The sequence below is a fragment of the Macaca thibetana genome, chromosome 10 (genome assembly GCF_024542745.1).
Source record: "Macaca thibetana thibetana isolate TM-01 chromosome 10, ASM2454274v1, whole genome shotgun sequence".
NCBI lineage: Eukaryota > Metazoa > Chordata > Mammalia > Primates > Cercopithecidae > Macaca > Macaca thibetana.
In genome coordinates this window covers 13,417,561-13,437,938 of record NC_065587.1, presented here as the reverse complement: position 1 = coordinate 13,437,938, position 20,378 = coordinate 13,417,561, and the positions used below count along the sequence as shown (strand labels likewise).

Genomic DNA, 20,378 nt, shown 5'->3' with positions numbered 1-20,378 from the left:
TCCCCCTCCCTACCCCCAGCTATTCTGGGACAATGGAGGCAGCAGATGGCCCAAGTCCCGTTCCCTCCACCCGACCCTCAGGATCTGGGAGCAACCCGAAAATCTGCTGCTGCGTCTAAATGTGGGCCGACGAGCAGCCTTCCCTGGGTGGGGTGGGGAGGACGGCGGCTATGGATGGCACCATTCCAGCCCTACCGGGCTGCAGGGCCAGAGGCTGCCCTCACTTGACTGGCATTCCATAAACCCAGCCCTGGGCCAGCCCAGAAAGAAACGGGGCTTTGGAGAAGCACAAGAGGCCGGCTGCACCCAACTCACTGTGTGACCACAGCACGTGGCAGTCCCTCTCCGGACCTCTCCTCCCTGGAAAACAAGGGGCCAGCTTCAGGTGCTCAGTGGTTCCAGATGTCCCCAACACAGATGTAGCCAGAAGACAGTTCCTGATTCTTCAGGGGTGGAGCCCCTGGCCCTAGCTCCCTGTGTCAGGGCCCCTCTGGCCCTCAGGATCCCTCCTCTTCCTTCCCCATCTGAGAGGCCCACTGTGACTCCAACTCCTAGCATCACTGGGCATGATACAGACCTGTCCTCTCTAACCCTTCCCTGCCTACATGCCGCCATACCTGAAATTTCACCATGATCACTTTCACTCATCCATCCACCTCCCTGGGATCTGACATTCCAAGGGCACTTGTGTTTATTCAGTTCCTGCCCTTTGCTGTCAAATCGCCCTTTGGCTGATACCTGAGGCTAAGTCCCTCAGCACGGAGTCTCCATTCCGCCTTCCCTGATTCTCTGACCTCCCCCAACCCAGGGGCAGAGAAAAGGAGGAACCACTCCACACCTCACAGCACACACGCTTACATGTACACATCATGTACACATGTGCAACACAGCCACAAAAACACACACCGCAGGCTGGGCGCGGTGGCTCACACCTGTAATCCCAGCACTTTGGGAGGCCGAGGTGGGCGGATCTCAAGGTCAGGAGATTGAGACCATCCTGGCCAACATGGTGAAACCCTGTCTCTACTAAAAATACAGAAATTAGCTGGGCATGGTGGCACGTGCCTGTAATCCCAGCTACTCAGGAGGCTGAGGCAGGAGAATTGGGAGAATTGCTTGAACCCGGGAGGTGGAGGTTGCAGTGAGCCAAGATTGTGCCACTGCACTCCAGCCTGGTAACAGAGTGAGACTCTGTCAAAAAAAAAAAAAAAAAACACATGTACATCTTTATGCACAGACACATGTAGAAGGTACATGCCACACACACACACACACACACCTGTGCACTGCCTCACACACTATGACTCACAAACACACTAGTAACAGTCACCATCCACTGTGCCCTTCCTTTCTCTGTGCCAGGCTCTGTAACATGGTCTTTGCACGCATCATATCACACCACCAAAAGTGACTGCCATCTCCACTGTGATAGACAGATAAAGACCCTACCCTCGTCAGGAACATTTTGGCTGCATGTAACAGAAAACTGGACCAGGAGAGACTTAAACAAATAAGCATTTAATTTTCGTACAGAACCAGATGCTGGAGGGAATAGCTGGGATGATTGTCTTGGCCTTTCCTTCATGGTAGCAAGGTGGCTGCCCCAGATCCAGCCATCACACCCACATTCACAGCAGGAAGATGGGGAGTGGGCTGCAAAACCTTCCCCAGAAATGTCTCTATTGGATTTGCTTAGTTCCCTCTGGCCAGAGCTGGTCCCATGGTAACCCCTAACAGCAAGGGAGGCTGGGAAATGAGCAAAAAGGATCATCACGATTGGCTGGGACCCATTATGCTCCATCATCTGGGTCCTAGCATGCTGAGGATCCAAACCAAATCTGGTCCTGTTAGCAAGGGGTGGGGAGCAAGGAGCTTTGGGAGACTGGTTGGCAACAACAGCAGGTGCTTCAGAGCCTGGATTCCGCCATCATTTCCATATCCCTTCAGGAACCCAGGACCCAGGCGAGGGAGGCAGGAGTGGGCGGCCCAGTGCTTGAGCCCCAGGGGAATGACTGAGAGACATGAGCCAGGGCCAAGGGCCAGACCCCACCCAGAGGCCATGTCACTGCCTAAAGGGTTAGGACCCCTGAGCCCCAGGCCAGCTAAGTGCCCCCTGCCCTTTTTCAGTTCAGCCTCCTGAGGGAGTCTGGCCCCTGGAGCTTCTCTGGCCATCACCTGGTCCACCTGGTCCCTGGGCTGTCTAACTCACCTCCCAGGGGCCTGGGGTGCCTTCAGTGCCAATTGTCACCCAGATCCTGGGCTTGCCAACCACCCGAAGGCCCTGCCAGGGACTGCCTATCACAAGACACTTGCCAGGGACCCTCAGTGCCACCTTGCGAGCCAAGGCACACCCAGAATCCTCTGCCCAACCTTTGCCCAGCAGTTCAGGATTCATCGGGCACCCAGCTGAGGACACCAGGGTGTATCTGGGTAGAGGAGACAATGGAGGGAGCGAAACCTGCAGAGAAACCAGAAAAGGAACAGGATGGTCACCCCCACTTCTGCTCTCAGCCCTCTCTCCTAGGTGGACACATGCCACAGAGACGATTTGGAGCAGGGTTTCTCTAACTCAACACCACTAACACTTAGGGCCAGAGAATTCTTTGTTGTGGAGCCATCCTGTGCCTTGCGAGATATTTAACAGCATTCCTGGGCTCTATCCACAAGATTCCAGTAGCATCTTCCCGAATCACAATAATCAAAAATGTCTCCAACATTGCCACATGTCCTCTAGGAGACAAATCACCCCCACTTGAGAACTGCTGGTTTGGAGAAACTTCAAAAGCCAGAGAAGCCATAAAGAGACCTCAGCTAAGGCCAATCATCTGACCATATGCATCTGAATCTCTAAGTGGCTCCAGACCCATTTGACAGTAATCTATGACTTCTAAAATCTGTGGGCTTTGAGGAAATTTAACAGCAATTCTTAAACCTCTTGTCAGTATAGCTATGGCTTACACACTTCTGCTGACGGGAGCTCATTCTATTAGAAGGCAGCTTCATTCATCTTGGAATTGTGAATTTTTGTTCCTATATCGAGCCAAATTCTGTCTCCTTGTAACACCCAACTTGTTCAATGCAGCCTTGGCCGCAAGGGCCCTCAGCATCGTGGGAGCCCTCTGCCCCGGGAGAGGCAGCACTGCAGAATGTCAAGGCCAGGGGCCCTGGTTCCCCCAAGCATCGCAAGCGTCCAGACAGAGCCTACAAAGGCCTTGGAGAGGCCCCCTGCCACGTCCCCAACTAAATCTGACACCATTCCTTCCTCTTCTCCACATTCTGGTCACACAGGCTCCCTTTCCTACCTTGAGCAGGTCAAGGCCTGTCTCCTGCCACCAGGTTTTTGCATATGCTGTCCCCTCTGCGGGAGCGATCTGCCACCTGCTCTTCTCCTAGCGAACTCCTGCTAGCCCTTCAGGTCCCTCATGTTACCTCCTCAGAGAAGCCTTCCCCGGCCAGCCACTACTCCCCAGTCAATATCAGGGCTCTGGCTTACTCTCCCATAACAGCCTGTACCTGCATACTCACCCTCATCCCCTACACACACAGTCTCCTGGACTCCCCATCCCCCAGGAATCCGTCTGGATAAGTCTCTGTCACTCAAGTGGACCCAGAGTTCACCCATGCCCTCCTCTACTCATTACCTCCCTGAGTCCCTGCTCAGTCCCCAAAGGTAGGATCAGGCCTCCTTCCCCAGTTTCTAGACCTACTGCATGTCACTACAGGGAGCAGAAATGGAAATAGAAGGGCTGGGGCCAGTTCAGCTGCCTAGAGATGGAACAGACTGCCACAGGAGGGAGGAGCTCCCCATGGCTGAAGGCATGCAAGGTGAAGCCAGCCCATCAGTTGGTGGAGATGCTGGGAGGGGTCAAGCATCAGTTCTGGGGTTGGACTGATGGGCCCAGAGTCCATGTGTCCCCTCCCCCTACTCCTCTCCACCCCCATCCCACCACCCCTGGCCAGCATCACAAGCCATAGCTGGGCCGGGGGCAACGGCTCATGCCTATAATCCCAGCACTTTGGGAGGTCGAGGCAGGTGGATCACTTGAGGTCAGGAGTTAGAAACCAGCCCGGCCAACACGGTGAAACCCCACCTCCACTAAAAACACAAAAATTAGCCAGGCATGGTGGTAGGTGCCTGTAATCCCAGCTACTTGGGAAGCCAAGGCAGGAGAATCGCTTGAACCCGGGAGGTGGAGGTTGCAGTGAGTTGAGATCGCGCCACTGCACTCCAGCCTGGGCGACAGAGTGAGACTCCATCTCAAAAAAAAAAAAAAAAAAAAGAAAGAAAAAGGAAAAAAAACCAGCCATGGCTGGCAGGTGCTGGTGTGTGGAAAGGAAGCTGCATATCACAGGCTATGTTCCAAGACTGCTCTAGACCAGTCAGGAGCGGATTTGAGTGGCCCATCTTCCCGTGGCCAGTTCTGGGCAGAACTGGAAGGCATTATTCCAACCCTTTACCTACCTAAAAGAAACATTTAAGAGTATCAAAGAAACAATAAGTCCAAAAGAGATAAAATAAAAATCCCCCATTAGAACCTGAAGTTCCACCATGAGAGCATTGCCTGTGCTCAGGGAAGGCATTTCAGCCTTCCAGGGACTCCTGAAGAACCCAGAGGATTGGGGCTGAGAGAGCTCTTCAGATCCACGATGGCCAGCGTCCAGGTGTTACTAATGGGAGACTGAGTCCCAGAGAGGGCAAGACACTTGCCCAAGGTCACACAGCAAGCCAGTGGCAGGGTCAGAAACTGAAATCCACTCCGTCCACTCCTAGCTCTGCGCTGTCAGCCACCAAAACCTGTCCAACTCCGCTCCCTCACAGCTCCCCCATGTTTGGATGCCTGGACTCAGCCCCCACTCCTCCCATCCAAGGTTCCAGCCCTCAGACCCACCTGGAGGGGTCCTCCTCCGCGGAGAAGGGGCCCTGTAGCTTAATGACGTTGAGTTTCCCCTCAAAGACACCGTAGCTGAGGGTGACCTGGGCAAGGAGATAAAACAGTGAGTGTTGGGGTGTCGCACTGGGGATCCCCACAAGGGGGCAGCATCCTGGCACTGGTAGAGGAGGGCGTTTAAGCTGCAGGGAAAGCTGCCCCGGAACCTGAAATTCCCCACTGGTGGTGGGAGCCCACCCCACGCCCCAAGGCACTTCACAGCTGGAAAAGCACTGCCATGCCCTTAATCTCATTTGCTCCTTCAAGAGTTGAGCTCCCCTGAGAGGCTGGAACAATACCCCATCTACAGATTTGGAAACTGAGGCTCAACAGAAAAAGGCACCTTTCCAGTAAGCTGCATGCCTGGACTAGAATGGAGGTTTTCTGAGACTCACTGGAGGGCCCTGGCACATCCCTCTTCACCCGGAGCCTGTACTGCACCAGTCAGTGACGACATGGATCATGATTTCAGCTCAGAGGCTGCAGAGCACAGTGGTTAAAGACTGCGGGCATAGGGACCACCCAGCTAGGGTTCCAGTGCCCCTCTGCCCCATATTAGCTGTGTGCCGTGGTCAGTTCAGCTCGCTGGGTCTCATTTTCCCCATCTATAGAATGGGGATAATGTTAGTACTGACCTCATGTAAATACTGTGAGGAAACAGAGAGTTAAAGAAGGGTGGCTGGGCTCGGTGGCTCATGCCTGTAATCCCAGAACTTTGGAAGGCTGAGGCAGGTGGATTACTTGAGGTCAGGAGTTCGAGACCAGCCTGGCCAACATGGTGAAACCCTGTCTCTACTAAAAATACAAAAAATAGCTTGGCATGGTGGTGGGTGCCTGTAGTCCCAGCTACTCAGGAGGCTGAGGCAGGAGAATCACTTGAACCCGGGAGGTGGAAGTTGCAGTGAGCCAAAATCGTGCCATTGCACTCCAGCCTGGGCAACAGAGTGAGACTCCATCTCAAAAAAAAAAAAAAAAAGAAGAAGAAGAAGAAGGGAAAGCCCTCAGCGTGGTGCCTGGCATTGTGGGTACTCAGGATACCATAACCATTAGGGTGCCCTGGTTTGGGCTGCCTCAAATCTGCCTCCTTTTCCTGGCTTCAGGCCCTGCCATCTTAATAGGACCAACCTCACACCCCAGTTCCAGGCCTGGCCAATCAACACTAACTCCAGGTGCTGGTAGGAGATCAGTCACGTGACCCAAGCTAAGTCGTCAGACCCATGAATGCCAGCCCTGGGATCTGAAGGAAGGAGGCGCTCTCCTCCGATGGTGGGGGAACGCTGGGGCTGCCATCTTGCCAACATGAAGGCTGAGCCCGCTTGAGGACGGGCCAACTTGGGGGAGAGCAGACTAGAGTGGAGAGAGTCTGGGAGGCCATCTGCACGCCTAGACCCCACCGGACCTAGCCAGCCAGGCCCTCAGCTTCTCAGTTATGTGAGCCAACCATTTCCTTTTCAGGTTAGCCAGTCTATGTTGAGTTTCTGTCACACTGTTAGGCAGGAGATTCCGGGCACACTCCCAGCCAGGACCATCTACAGCGTCAGAGGGCAGCCTCTCCGAGGCAGAGCCAGTTGGACCTGTATTACCTGCCAGGTGGTGGGATGGGGTCCCCCTTCTCCCCCAGCCTAACGTAATGCTGCGCATCCCCCCGAAGACCCACTCCATCCCGGTAACCTCAGGGTTGGCAGGAACAGCACTGAGCAATGGACAGCGGAGTTTTGATGAAGGAGGGGGCTCCCAACGGGGAAAATCAGAAAGGGCCAGCTGGGCTCCCCGGGAGGAATGTGGGGAGGATGGAAGACTGAGTAGAGGCAGCGGTGCAGGGTGTTGGGAACATGGAGACAGCCTCATCTCATCTGTTCAGGTCCTTCCGGCTGGCATTTGAGGACCAGATCAAAGAATTTCAGCTTCACAAATGCTAATCCTTGAGGGTTAGAGGTGAAGGGGTTGAGTCCCTGTGTACCCTTAGGGGGTCCTTTGCCACCCTAGGCCTCAGTTTCCCCATCAGTAGGGAACAGCCAAGCCCCATAATCTAGAGTTCCAGGTTTCTTTCACACACCAGGAGGGAGGGTTGGGGAGACCTCACGTTCCTTTGGTTCCCCCTTCCCATTTGCCACCTGCCCCAAGGCCAGCTCACCTGTTCTGGGAGCTGCGCAGTCCTCAGCAGCTGCAGGGTCTCCAGGTGGGAGTGGAAGAGGGGGCTGGGCTGCAGGCGGCCGCCCAGCTTGCACTCAATGATATAGCCCATGGTGCAGTCATCAGGCAGCCGGATGAGAGCGGATGTGTCCATGAAACGGGAGCCGCTGAGGGACAGAGCCAGACTGTAGACACTGGCCCAGGCCCTCCACACCCAAAACCGTGGGCTACCCTATGAAGGCCCTCCCGTGGGACAAGCTGGCAGAGTAGAGCACCTGCCTCCTGCTTACTGTATGACCTTCAGCAAGTTGGGAACCTTGGGGAGCCTCAGCTTCAGTCTCCTGTTCTATGAAATGGGGATGCTAATGGCCCTGTCTTCACGGGGCTGTTGTGAGGATTAAACAGGGAATGGGAAGGTGAGGCCCTTTATAAATGTAGCCTTTCCTTCTCTCCCTGTCTTGTTATTCATTCATTCACTCATTTATTCATTGCTGATGCCAGATACTACACTAGGGCTGAGGATACAGAGATGAGAAAGAAACGCTTCCTGCCCCCAACAGCAGTCCCTATTCTGGAGGGAGACAGAGCAGGGAGCAGGTCTTTCAAAGAATGGTGCTAAGTCAGAGGGAAGCACGCTGCCTGGGGGTATAGGAAGAATCAGGCAGGCTTCCCAGAGGAGGTGGTAGCTTTTTTGTGTTTGTTTGTTTGTTTGTTTGTTTTTGAGACAGAGTCTCCCTTCATTGCCCAGCTGGAGTGCAGTGGTGCAATCTCGGCTCACTGCAACTTCCACCTCCCGGGTTTAAGCGATTCTCCTGCCTCAGCCTCCTGAGCCCGCTGCCACACCCGGCTAATTTTTGTATTTTTAGTAGAGACGGGGTTTCACCATGTTGGCCAGGCTGGTCTCAAACTCCTGACCTCAAGTGATTCACCAACCTCAACCTCCCAAAGTGCTGGGATTACAGGCATGAGTCACCTAAGCAGTCTTGCAGGATGGGCTGGAGTCAGCCAGTGCTGAGGGAAGAGAGGAACAGAGTCCCAGGCAAGGACTTCAACTGGCCGCACACACCCCATTTATGCTGCCGCCCTGGATGCTTGGCCAAGGGGCAAATGGGTGCAGAAATCCAGCCTGTACTCCCCTCCCCAGCCTGCGAGCCCTCAAGCTGCACCTGCAGGATTTGGAGGCAGTGGGCTTTTTCTAATTCACACAAAGGTAATTTAGAGGTTGGCAGAAGCCTGGGTGGGGGCATCCCAGGCACAGGGATGACCCTGGTCATGTGTACACACACAGCTCTGTGGACAGGCCCCAGGACAATGAGCCCGCTCGTGTCCCAGGGGGCCCCTCCCAGCCAGGCAAGGCAGGGCAGGCTTGGGTAGTAGCAAGGCTTGCAGACCTTGGAGCCAAACCCAGCAGCTGAGTGACCTTGAACCTGGCTGACCTCAGACTGGCTTCATCTCAGCGCCTCAGTCGCCTGAGATCTAGAAACACAAGGCTAAGGCCACCTTCTCCCTGAGGCATTGTGATCCTGTTGATGGAGCACAGAGCTGGCTCAGAGTCAGCCTCAATACAAGAGAGTGGCCGCTGATGGTGCTGTTAATAATAACAACAGCCCGGAAAGACCTCCGGAGGCCAGGCCTTGCCACTTCTGGAATACCAGTGTCCCACCCCCACCCACACTGCGGCCTCCACTACCCCTGAGATCCCCTCATGATATTGGGAGTGATATCATCTCCCTTCGATGGTATGATGAGTAATATCACAGGGTGTACACCCACTGTGATATTAGGAGTAACATCATCTCCCTTAGATGGCCCAGTGTAGTGTACGTGGGGCTGACCCAGCTCAAATACCACCTCTTCCTGGAAGTCTTCCCTTCTGCCCTCAACCAGAAGGCCCTTCTCCCTCCTCTGAAGGCCCTTACATTCGGCCTTCGCCTCCCCTACGGCACTGACCGGTCAGAAAAGGGCAGCAAATAGCACCTACCAGGGCCAGCCCAGACATTTTCTCATTGAACCCTTACCACACCACTGGCCATTGTATTATCAGGCCCATGGGCAGACGGAGGCACTGGGGCTCTTGGAGATGATTGACTCGCCTGTGTGTGGCAAGTCATACACTCGGCCGCGCAGCCCCGAGGGCAGGTGGCAGGTGGTTTGCTCGCCACTAACTGCCGCACTGTGACACACATGAATGAGGAGCAGCTTCTCCTGAGCTCACTCTCAAAGCCCTTCCTGCTGCCAAGGCCCCTCCTGTACCCCAGCCCACCTCGGGGTCTCTGCTTACCTGGCCCACGGAGCCATCTTCAAAGCCAGTTTGCGATTGATGCAGAAGCCAGCACCCCCGGTGGCGAACCAGAACTGTACCAGCCTCTGAGGGAGAGGAGGCCAAGGGGCAGAGTGAGCCTGGTGGGATTTGTGGGGGAAAGGGACAGCCAGGCTACCCTTCACCCCCAACCCGCATGGCTCAAAAGCTCTTTATTTTGAATCTCACTAGAATCTTGCTACGATCTGGCACTACTGTGCCCATTCTATAGATAAGAAAACAGAGGCCCGAAGTCACATAGTTAATTAGGAGTGATGAGGTCACTGATCAGACTCAAGTCCAGCTGGATTCCAGTTAAAGGGGACGAGTACTGGTTTACCCACTTGCCCCTTGGCCAGGCATCCAGGGCAGCGGCATTAATGGGGTGTGTGCGGTCAGTTGAAGTCCTTGCCTGGGACTCTGTTCCTCTCTCCCCTCAGCATTGGCTGACTCCAGCCCATCCTGCAAGACTCTGTTTAGGTGGCTCATGCCTGTAATCCCAGCACTTTCTTTGGGAGGCTGAGGTGGGTGAATCACTTGAGGTCAGGAGTTCGAGACCAGCCTGGCCAACATGGTGAAACCCTGTCTCTACTAAAAGGCCACTGTGCCCCTTTCCCCTGAGAAAGGTTTCTACCCCACTCCATGTGGCTTGGGAGGGGCTGCCAAACACTGCACCTGCTCTCCTGGGCCACAGAGGTGGGCCTAGGTTGACGGGGCCTGAGTGTGCAGAGGAAAGATGTGGCTGGGAAACGAAGGTCAGGCTGTGTCCAATACGGATCACTAACACTTCCTCTCTTTTTTTTTTTTTCAGAGACAGAGTCTTGCTCTGTTGCCCAGGCTCAAGTGTAAATGCAGTGTTGCGATCTCGGCTCACTGCAGCCTCCGTCTCCCAGGTTCAAGCAATTCTCCTGCCTCCGCTTCCCAAGTAGCTGGGACTATAGGCGTGCGTCACCACGCCCAACTAACTTTTGTATTTTTTAGTAGAGATGGGGTTTCACTATATGTTGGCTGGCCAGGCTGGTCTCAAACTCCTGACCTCAGGTGATTCATCCACCTCGGCCTCCCAAAGTGCTGGGATTACAGACATGAGCCACCGCGCCTGGCCTCAGATCACTAACACTTTCTAGTGTTGACTTTGTGCCAGGTCTCATTCCAAGGACTTGGATAGATGACCTCATTTCATTCTTTCTTCTATGTTCACAACCACTCTTTGAGTACGGGCTATTATTACCCATTTCACAGATTAGGAAACTGAGGCACAGAGAGGTGAGGTGACTTCATCAAGGTCACAAAGCCAGGAGATGGCAGGGCTGCCATGTAAACCCAGGGAGTCAGGCTCCAGCGCGCAGTTCTCCACCCCAGAGGCAAATGGCTTAGGCAGAGGTGAGTGGCCAGTAGTGAAGTGGTATGGGAGCCTGGGGGACCCCCTGGCTCCCCTGGAATCACTCACACACAGAACCCCAGGGCCCAGAAGAATTTAATTAAGGCTCAGAGGCTGATTAGCTACTGATAATTAAGGTTTTGTGTTTTCTGCTCTTGTTTTTTTCCTAATGAAGCAGATGGTGACCTGAGAAGGGAGGTTGAGCCCCGCTGTGTGCCCAGCTCCTGCACCAGGCACTGCCTCTAGAGAGGGACCTCCCAACCTGCCTTTTTCCTTGGGCCAAGGGAGCCCTAGGTCCTGGACCACTCTAACACCTGATATCCAGTGGGTCCTGGGGACAGGGAAAGAACCATGCAATATTTGGGACATACTTATACTAAAAAATTCCTCATTATTTATTTGAAAGTCAAGTTTAACTGGATGTAGTGGTTTTTCATTTATTTGTTTAATGAATCTGGCAACCCGAATCAGCATCCATCCAGGTCAGGAACTGAGGTGGGTATGGAGCCCCCTGTTGTGCCAGGTGTCAACTCTTCAGTCACAGGCTAGTGGAGGTGTCTGGAGAGAGAGGGTGCCCAAGGAGGGGAAGTGGGGGAAGGGTTCTGGGGCTCAGGCAGCAGCAATTGATCACCCAGCCCCACAGTATTCCAGCAAATTTTTTTTTTTTTTTTTGAGATGGAGTCTCGCTCTGCCACCCAGGTTGGAGTGCAATGTCGCCATCTCAGCTCACTGCAACCTCTGCCTCCCGGGTTCAAGCGATTCTCTCTCTCAGCCTCCCAAGAAGTTGGGACTACAGGTGCCAAACCCACCTGGGGCCAAACCCACAACCCAGAACCCCTCTCACCTCTCTAGCACACCCCCGCCCCTGGGACTGGCCTGGCCCTGGGACCAATGGGCCAAGAGGCAAAGGAGGAGGAGAGGGACCCACCGTGCGGTTGTGGGGCTGTGGCTCTGAGGCGCGGATGGGCCGGTTCAGGCTGGGCCTTCCCACGTAGACGTCGCTGTCCAGCGGGAAGCCTTTGAGCAGCTGCAGTAGCGCTCTTGGGTTCACATAGTTGTCATCGTCCACGTGGCAGAACCACCTGTAGGGATGAAATGGGGAGAGTGAACTTGTTGCGGGGTGGGGAGTTCCAAGCCAGGGTCCCCAAGCACCCCCGTAGTCGGTCAACAGTGACAGAATGGGGGTAGGGGTGGGGGAGGCTGACATTTAAGGCATCTGTTTTGTGCCAAGTTGCATATTGTGTAAGCTCGTGAGGAGGGTACCCACTTCACAGTTGAGGACCAAGACTAAGAGGTTAAGACACTCGCCCTGGCCAGGTGTGGTGGCTCACGCCTGTAAGCCCAGCACTTTAGGAGGCCGAGGCGGGTGAATCACCTGAGGTCGGGAGTTCGAGACCAGCCTGGCCAACATGGTGAAACCCCCATCTCTACTAAAATTACAAAAGTTAGCCAGGCGTGATGGTGGGCATCTGTCATCCCAGCTACTCGGGAGGCTGAGGCAGGAGAATTGCTTGAATCCAGGAGGCGGAGGTTTCAATGAGCCGAGACCGCACCATTGCACTCCAGCCTGGGCGACAAGAGTGAAACTATCTCAAAAAAAAAAAAGTCATTTTCCCAAGGTCACATATCCAATCCTGAATGGCAGGACTGGAACCCAGCTGGACTTCATCTGCCCACTGCCTGCTAGGGGAGTGGGGGCTGAAGTCAGACCCCAGGAGGCCCACGGGTTATTTTCACTGGGCCCAGACCACACCTATCCCCAGAGACCCAGGAACACTTGCCTAAGCCCACTGGCCAAGAAGGTGTCGAACTCAGCAGCCATCTTGCAGGACAGAGCTGGGTGGCTGTGTTCCGCGGAGCAGTTGGTGACCACAAGGTGGGACCCTGGAGAAGTGAGGAGTCAGGGGACCCTGCCCAGCTCCCCCCTTCACAGCCCTGAACACAGAATACAGAGCAAGGCTGGACTACAGGGAGGCTGGAGCGGCCCACCCACTCCCATTTTACACATGGTAACACTGAGGCCCCGGGAAGGCAGACCTGCCCAGGACCACAGAGCTAGTGGACAGCAGGCTGGACTGGCACTCAGGTGTCCAGGGCCTTGTCCAGCACAGCTCCTCCCCTACCCACGCCCACACCAGTTTCCAGGGAAGAGGCCCACTTCCCTCCTGGGCAAAGGGGGATCCCCACATGCCAAGGGTGGGCAGCCCATTTCCTGGAAACCCTCAGGCCAGGACACAGCCACCCCAGCTTTCCTGGGCAACAGCTAAAGACCCCCACCCAGGCAAGGCAGAGTTACCCAGTCTCTCCTGGAGGCCTTTGTCTGGGCTGTCGGTGAAGACGAATGTCTAGGAAGGAGAAGAAGGGGTCAGGACTCACGTCGGCCCAAGCGACACCCCAGACCAATCCACAGCCTACCAACACCAGGCCCCAGATGGACTCTGTACTCCTCCAGTGACACACACACCCCTCTCATGGTCACACGCTGCTTCAGGACAACATATAACACACACAACTCAGCCTTTGTAGACACACAACTTCAGGGTGTACGCAGCCCACAGTCTAAACACATACCCTCGCCCCCTTTCCAGAGCAGCCACAGGGACCCAACCACAACCACACACCTGGGCAGCATCTCACCCTTTTCTATCTCACACACACACACGTGCGCGCACACACACACGCACGCACATATGCACGCACGCACACACACACGCACGCACACACACGCGCACACACACGCACACACATGCACGCACACACACGCGCACACACACGCACACGCACACACAGCTGCACTCGGCTCCTCCACAGTCACGTAACACAACCTTAAACCCATTATCAGGACACAAACTGTATGTGAACAGACCCACACCCAGGCCCTGGGACACCGCGCCACTAGGGAGACGTCACACCTTCACAGCCACACAAACCCCCTGTGAAAGCCATCTCGGAAATGCCGCCTCACAGCCCAGTCCAGCTCTCCCAGATTGGACATGCACCTGCCCCCAGCAACCCTCAAACCTCACAAGGCAGGTGTTTTCATCTGTTCTCTTCCCAGACGACGAAAAGGAGGCTGAGCGATGGACCAGGGTTGGCAAGTGCCAGGCTGACATTCGAACCCACGGACCTCTCCCCGCCGCCTCCCAGGCAGCTAAAGCTGCTCAGCCCCTACATAATCCAAACCCAAACTCTGAATGAGAGGTAGAGGAAGCACATGGATGCGACAAAGACAAGCCAGGCTGGGGACAAAGACACGCCAGGCTGGGGACTGTTGTCCTTCCCATTTCACGCCCGGCCCAACACGGGCAGAGCTTCTCAGCTGCCCAAGTGGGTCCTCTCACCCAGTGAGCACCTCAAGGGCCTTCAAGGGCCTCCCCGGCCCTGGGACTGCCTGGCCCAGGACTCAGGACAATTCTGGACCCTTTCCAAGTGCCCCACCTCTTTAAAGCCCCCAGACTCTCTCTCAGCCCCCACTGGGGCCACACTCGTGGCTTAGCCCTTTCCTCCCTCGAAGCTCAGGGCCTCCAATGGCAATGCTCCCCTCTGCTTATCCACAATCCCCTCCCTCCTTTCCAGGAATTAGCCCTTCAGATCAGAACAGCCCCCGCCTTGAGCCTCAGTTTACCCATCTACAAAAGGGGTAGATGGCTGTGAGTAGTGGCTGTGAGAATAAAACAAGATTGTGTGTAAAAGAGCAAGGAAGAGTTGACAGTGAAGTCAGGCTCACCTACTTGTATTTCAGGGGAAACTGAGGCATAGGAGGCCAGGAGGCCAGGAGCCAGGTTTGACACAGGAAGGGGCAGGAGGGAGCCAGGCTGTCTCCCAAGGCCCATGGCCACAGCCCTGCTTCTGAACCACTATCACCTCTCACTGGACTATTGCAAGACTGCCTCTATCCCTCAGATATGTTTTCCTGCCAGGACCAGAATCGGATAACATCCACCTCCACCACCAGCCACTAACACCTTCCATGGCTCCCTACCACCCTTGGGATAAAGGCCAGCCTCCCTGTGGCCAGTGAGGGGCCACCTGGCCAGCCTGCCTGATGTAGTCTGATCTCATTACTTCCTGCCCACTCTTGGGGCTTCTCTCTCTCTCTCTCTCTCTCTCTCTGTCTCACACACACGCACGCACGCACGCACGGGCCCACACCTCTGATCCTCTGCACATGCTGTGCCCTCTTTCCACCCTCTAGCTCCCAGCTCAGGCATCACCTCCCCCAGGAAGCCTTCCCTGACACTCCTCCAGCTACTTTAGGGGCCCCTGCTATGTGTTCCTCAGCCCTCTGTTCCTCCTGTCACTAACAGCAGTTAGCAAAACTCCCTGGTTACAGAAATTTATCTCTCCGTCTCTTCCACCAAACAATGGCATCCTGGAGGCCACAGGCTGGGTCCAATTTGTCTCCTTGTTCCGGCACCTGGCTCTCCTCGGGAAGGCCTGGGCAGTGTCCACCCTCTGAGCCTCTCTCCCTGGGGTCTGTCTCCCACCGTCAGATTTAGCAAATGCTGGAGGTCTCCGGATTTCCGCAGGGGGAAATGGTGGTGGTCCCAGCCTAGGCCCTGGTCCGCTTCTCCATGACGCCCACTCCGTCAGTGACGCCATGCAGCCTCTCAGCTTTAAACACCATCAGGGAGCTGGAGACTCGTGGACACCACCAGCCCTAGCCCCTCCCTGAGCTCCAAACTGTCAAATCCCCTGAAACCACGATGTCTCCTGGGGGCTGAACGCATCAAGACTGAGCCCCCGTGCTCCCCAAGAACTGCTCCTCCCTCTCACTGGTTGGAACCCAAAACCTCAGACTCTCTGCTCCTCCACTCTTCCTCTCACGCCTCCCCCTGAGCCTATCATCAATTCGGCTCACCAGCCTCCAAATAGTCTGGGACGCTGCTCTTCCCTCCAGCCCGCCCCGGCCACCCGGGTCCCCTCCACTGGCCACTGTCATCACCTGCTGCCTGCTTTGCCACAGGCCCTCCTCCCTGGCCTCCCTGCTCTGTTCTGCTCCCACCCCAAGACTGTTTTCAACACAGCCTCAAGGGATCCTATAAAAGAAGCCAGGCCTTTCCTGCCCTGCCCTGCCCTCGGCAAACTTTTGCCACCAAACAGCCACCAGATACCGAAGTACTCTCAAGCTTGGAGCATGGGCCAAATGGGCCGAGGACCGTTTCCGGGTGAAGATCTAGTAACCCGAATAGAACAGAATAGGCACTTTGGGAGGCCAAGGCGAGCGGATCACCTGAGGCCAGGAGTTCAAGACCGGCCTGGCCAACATGGCAACACCCCATCTCTACTAAAAAGAGAAAAATTAGCCAGGCGTGGTGCACATGCTTGTAGTCCCAGCTATTCAGGAAGCTGAGGATCGAATGAAACCAGGAGAAGGAGGTTGCAGTGAGCCGGGATCGCGCCACTGCACTCCAGCCTGGGCAACAGAGTGAGACTCTGTCTCAAAAAAAACAAAAACCAAACCAAAACTAAACAAAACACAGCAGCCGTGAGCAGAGTGAAGGAGGGAGCCGGGAAGGCGAGCCCAGGTCCAGAGGGGGCGGGGGCACGGGAGAGGGCGGTGAGGCTGGTGCTTTCAGTCCCTGGGAATCCTAAGGTTGGCACAGAGCAATGGGCAGAGTTTCCTCGGAGCCAAGGGCTGTATTTGACTTGTTTAAGGAGGAGACCTGACAATGGGGAAAACTTCACAGGTAGCCGCGGGAAACAAAGGGATACGCAGGCTGCTAGGGCAGGGGAGGGGTGGCCGGGGACCATCTGCTGCAGACGAGGGGAGGTGTGGGGCTGCTGCCACGTCTCCTCCCAACAAGGGAGGAGAAAGGCTCCCCTTGAGCACAAAACCCGCTTCCCCCAGCCCACCCCTCGGCCCAGGACAAAGGCCAGCACACGAGTCCCGGACCCTGCCACAAGACCCACCTGCCACCCGACTGCCCTTAACCAGCCAGGCAGGCGCCCAGCGCTGCAGTTAACCAGCTCAGGCCCGGTCCAGACACTCCTGCCCTGTGCAGACGGGGAAACTGCGGGCTGAAAGGGGAGGGCCTTGGCCGAGGTCACAGACAGAAGTGAGCCAAAGGGTGAGAGATGTGGGGTAGCGAGCGAGGGCCTCCCTGTCCTCCCACCTCCTCCTCTATCTCAGCATGCTTCCTTCTTTCAAGGACAAGATTTCTAGAGTCTGCCCCTCGCCCCTTGGGTCCAGCTGAGTGGATTCATCTCCCACCTCGGCCGAACCCTGCTCAGTGTTTGCACTGTAAGGCGGGAACATCACGGTCATCACAGCCGATCTCTGGGGCTTACTGTGAAGGTTGAAACAAGCAACTCGCCTGATCTACAGCCCTGAGCGGCGGCAGAGCTGCCAGCACCCCCACTCCCACCCCACCGCCTGATTCGCATGTGGGATCGAGCTTGGGACAGGGAAGGGGATGTTCTTGCCTGCCTCTCCTGGCCTGGTACTGCCAGGCACAGCTGCCCAGGCTGAAGGCCAAGGACCCTCTCCTGTAGCCCAGTGACCCAGGCCTCACAGGGCTCCCAAGTCTCAGCAGGCAAGAAAAGCACCCAGCCAGGAGCAAGGTTCTAGGTCCCACTGGGCACTGCCCCCTCAGGCCTTCTGCGTGACACCACGCCAGCCAGCACTTCCTCCTCTCTGGCCTCAGTTTCCTCATCCGGGGCAAGGGCAGCACCGCAGTGATGGAGACAAGACAGGAAAGGGCCGTGGGCCACGTGAGGCCACGCTCCCGGGTACACAGACGCATAAACAGGAAGGCCTGCGGGAGGGCCCGCCTTGGCGGCTTCCGCAGGAAGAACCAGGATCTCCCCAAGATGAGAAGCCGTGTGGGGCCCAGAGAAGAGCTGAGGTGCTGGGGGCCAGCTGGGGAAGAGTTAGTCCTGAGTATAAGGGCAGAAATCAGGGCAGGGTGCCCCTCCCCAGGAGGGCCTGGCCTCTGCCAGCCATCCTCTCCCCCTCCTTTTGGTCTTCCAGGAGGCCTCAACTATCTCCAAAGACTCAGTCACTTCCTCCCACTGAGCCAGCCGCCAAAGAGGGGACGGATGTGTGTGTGTGTGTGTGTGTGCGTGTGTGTGTGTGTACCTGTTTTCCACCTCCCCCATCAACGGTCCCTAACACCCGACATCACTGACTTTGCTTAAGGAAGATACTGGATGCGAGGAGGGGAAAGGCTGGAAGAGACTTGGCTTGCCGGAGCCATGCAGCCATGTGACAGACACGCCTCTTGTCACGCACATCTAGCACACTCCAGCTCCGTGCGTGTGAGCACGCGTACACACACACACAATCCCACCTACTGCCTCACTAAGGCCTCCCCGACCTACTGCCCACCACTGCCTCAGGCACCACCCTTGTGGCATGCGCTCTCCTTCCCTGCCTCGGAAGCAGCCCACAGGAAGCCAGCGCAGGAGACCAGACATGGCAGCCTCGGCACACCCAGGGCAGCAGAGGCACAGCAGGAGGGGCTGTCGGGAAGCCTGAAGGGATGCCTCCTCCAAGAACAGACCCCACCTAGAGATTCTCCCCCAGTCCCCCACCCTCAGAGCCTGGGCAGGACAGCACCTAAGGCCTGGGTGGAACAGCCTGGCCTGGGCACGGGTCAGGGTCAGGACCTCTTGGAAGCCTCCACCCCAGCTGCCCAACATCCACCATTACCCCCGATGCCAGGCTGGGTCTGGGTGGCTGGGGGTGAAGCCCTCACGGGAGCAGCTAGGAATAGAAGGACCCCCAGGAAGGACCCGGGAGCCTGGAGCAGGGGCCCAGCCTGGCCCCCAAAAGTGGTGGAGTGGAGGGACCTGGATGGACCTGGAGTCAGGACCAGTACAGGGCACAGGCAGGACCACAGGCAGCCCCTGAAGCCCGGAATAAGGAGAGGGGAAGAGGGTCCCAGATTAGGCAGGTAGCGGGCAGCTTCTCCCATGAGGCAGTCAGGGACCCCAGCCCAGTAGAAAGGCCTCTGAGAACCCCTTAGGCCAGGGGACACTCCCAGGGCCCAATGTCACCCACTTGTCACCTGTTCCCTGGTCCTGGAAACCCACGTGTCAAGCAGCAGCTCCAGGCGCAAGCGGTGGAAGGCCCGGGTCGTCTTCACTGCGATGAAGACATCGTGTAGCTGCAGCTCAGGGGGCCCCGGGCTCGGCTGGCTCAGCTCGGGGGTCTCCTGCACCCGCTGCGGGGACAGGTTCAAGTGGTACCGCAGACACAGGAGCCCCATGCACAGCAGGGTGAGGAGGGCTCCAGCCAGGCCCCGCGGGAGCCGGCACTGCATTGGTTGGCCCTGGGACCCCAGACAGCTCAGCCTCCAAATCCCAACCAGACAGGGAGGGGAAGCTGGTCAGGCAGGGGCTCCGGCAGAGGCAAAAGTCTGGCAGACATCAGGGGCTGGCAAGGAGGGAAGAGGTAGGAGCTGAGGCTCTGGACCCAGAGGCTGAGCCATGGCAGCACGATCTCGACCGCCGCCAGCCCTCCACCTGCTCCCGCTGTCCGGCCTGCCGCAGCCTCCGGGACCGCCTGGCCCCGCCCCGCTCAGCCCGAGGGGCGGGGCCAGACGAAGGGAACCCCAGACAGACGCGGCTGAAAGGAGGCACCAGCAGAAGGGGCAGCCCCGGCTCTGCCAGCTGCTGCGGTGGGAGGAAGTCACAGCAAACCCTCCGTGCCTGGTGGAAGAGAGGGTCCTCCAGCACCGTCCACTCCTGCAGAGAGCTGTCAGCTTGGCCCATTCAACACCCATTACTTTGGTGTCCTGCTTCATCCAGCCCCCAGCTTTTGCTCACCGGTTTCCTCCGGGATGCTCTCCCATCTTCCACCAGTCTCACCCACATTCCCTCCGCTAGGCTGAATTCTATCTGGACTTCAAAGCTTAAGGGTTCCCTTCTCCAGGAAGCCCTCCGTGATAACCTCTTAACCTTTGGGGCTCCCACAGTTGTTTGCTCAGTTCCTGTGGTCTTCACAACAGCACTAGGACTGTCATTCCCAGTTTATAGCTGAGGACATAAGGCACAAAGGTACAGAATGAACAAAAACAATCCAGCAACTCAGCCACAGAGCTGGTGGAACCCAGGTCTCTGGTCCTCTTCGGGTTCACAGGAGGTCCCCTGAGGGTACCTATCCAGCTGTGCCCCAGCCCATACCTGACTTCACTCCGCAGTCTCTGGAGCTGCCTCTCTCCCAGCATCCAGCCAGTGGACAGACAGAGGGCCTTCTCCAGCCACCACCTCCATCATGTCTCGCACAAGCTCACTCACACCTCCTCCCTCCTCCACTCAAGGCCTGCACTGGCTCCCATTTTCTTCAGAACAAAAGCCAAAAAGCACACAGCAGCCCACAAGGCCCTGTGTGAGCTGGCCTCCAAGTTACTCCCACCCCATCTCCTGCTACTCCACTCCAGACCCCTGGGATCCTGGCTGGCCCAGGCATGCAGCCGCCACAGGACCTTGGCACTTGCTGTTCCCACCTGGGCCCCTCCCTAGAGACCTGCACGTCTCACTCCCCCACTCCCTTCTGGTTTTTACACAAAGGTCACCATCTCTGTGAGGCCTTCCCTGACCACGTTGTTAACACTGCAACCCCTCGCCGCCTCCTTCCCAGCCCCCTAGGCCTGTCCCTCCCAAGCCACTTCTTCACTGTTTTCTCCATCAC

General features: G+C 56.6%; 1 protein-coding gene across 1 annotated transcript; it reads right to left on the bottom strand.

The window, feature by feature from the left end:
• Window positions 1-1,502: 1,502 nt before the first annotated feature.
• Window positions 1,503-19,382, bottom strand: MFNG (MFNG O-fucosylpeptide 3-beta-N-acetylglucosaminyltransferase). The gene is made up of 8 exons (XM_050806344.1): window positions 18,754-19,382; window positions 13,038-13,086; window positions 12,523-12,625; window positions 11,670-11,823; window positions 9,343-9,428; window positions 7,063-7,228; window positions 4,890-4,975; window positions 1,503-2,458 (listed from the first exon to the last, which is right to left on the bottom strand). Exons 1-8 carry the CDS (start codon window positions 19,006-19,008, stop codon window positions 2,392-2,394), a joined length of 966 nt encoding a protein of 321 aa, XP_050662301.1. The 5' UTR covers window positions 19,009-19,382; the 3' UTR covers window positions 1,503-2,391.
• Window positions 19,383-20,378: the final 996 nt, after the last annotated feature.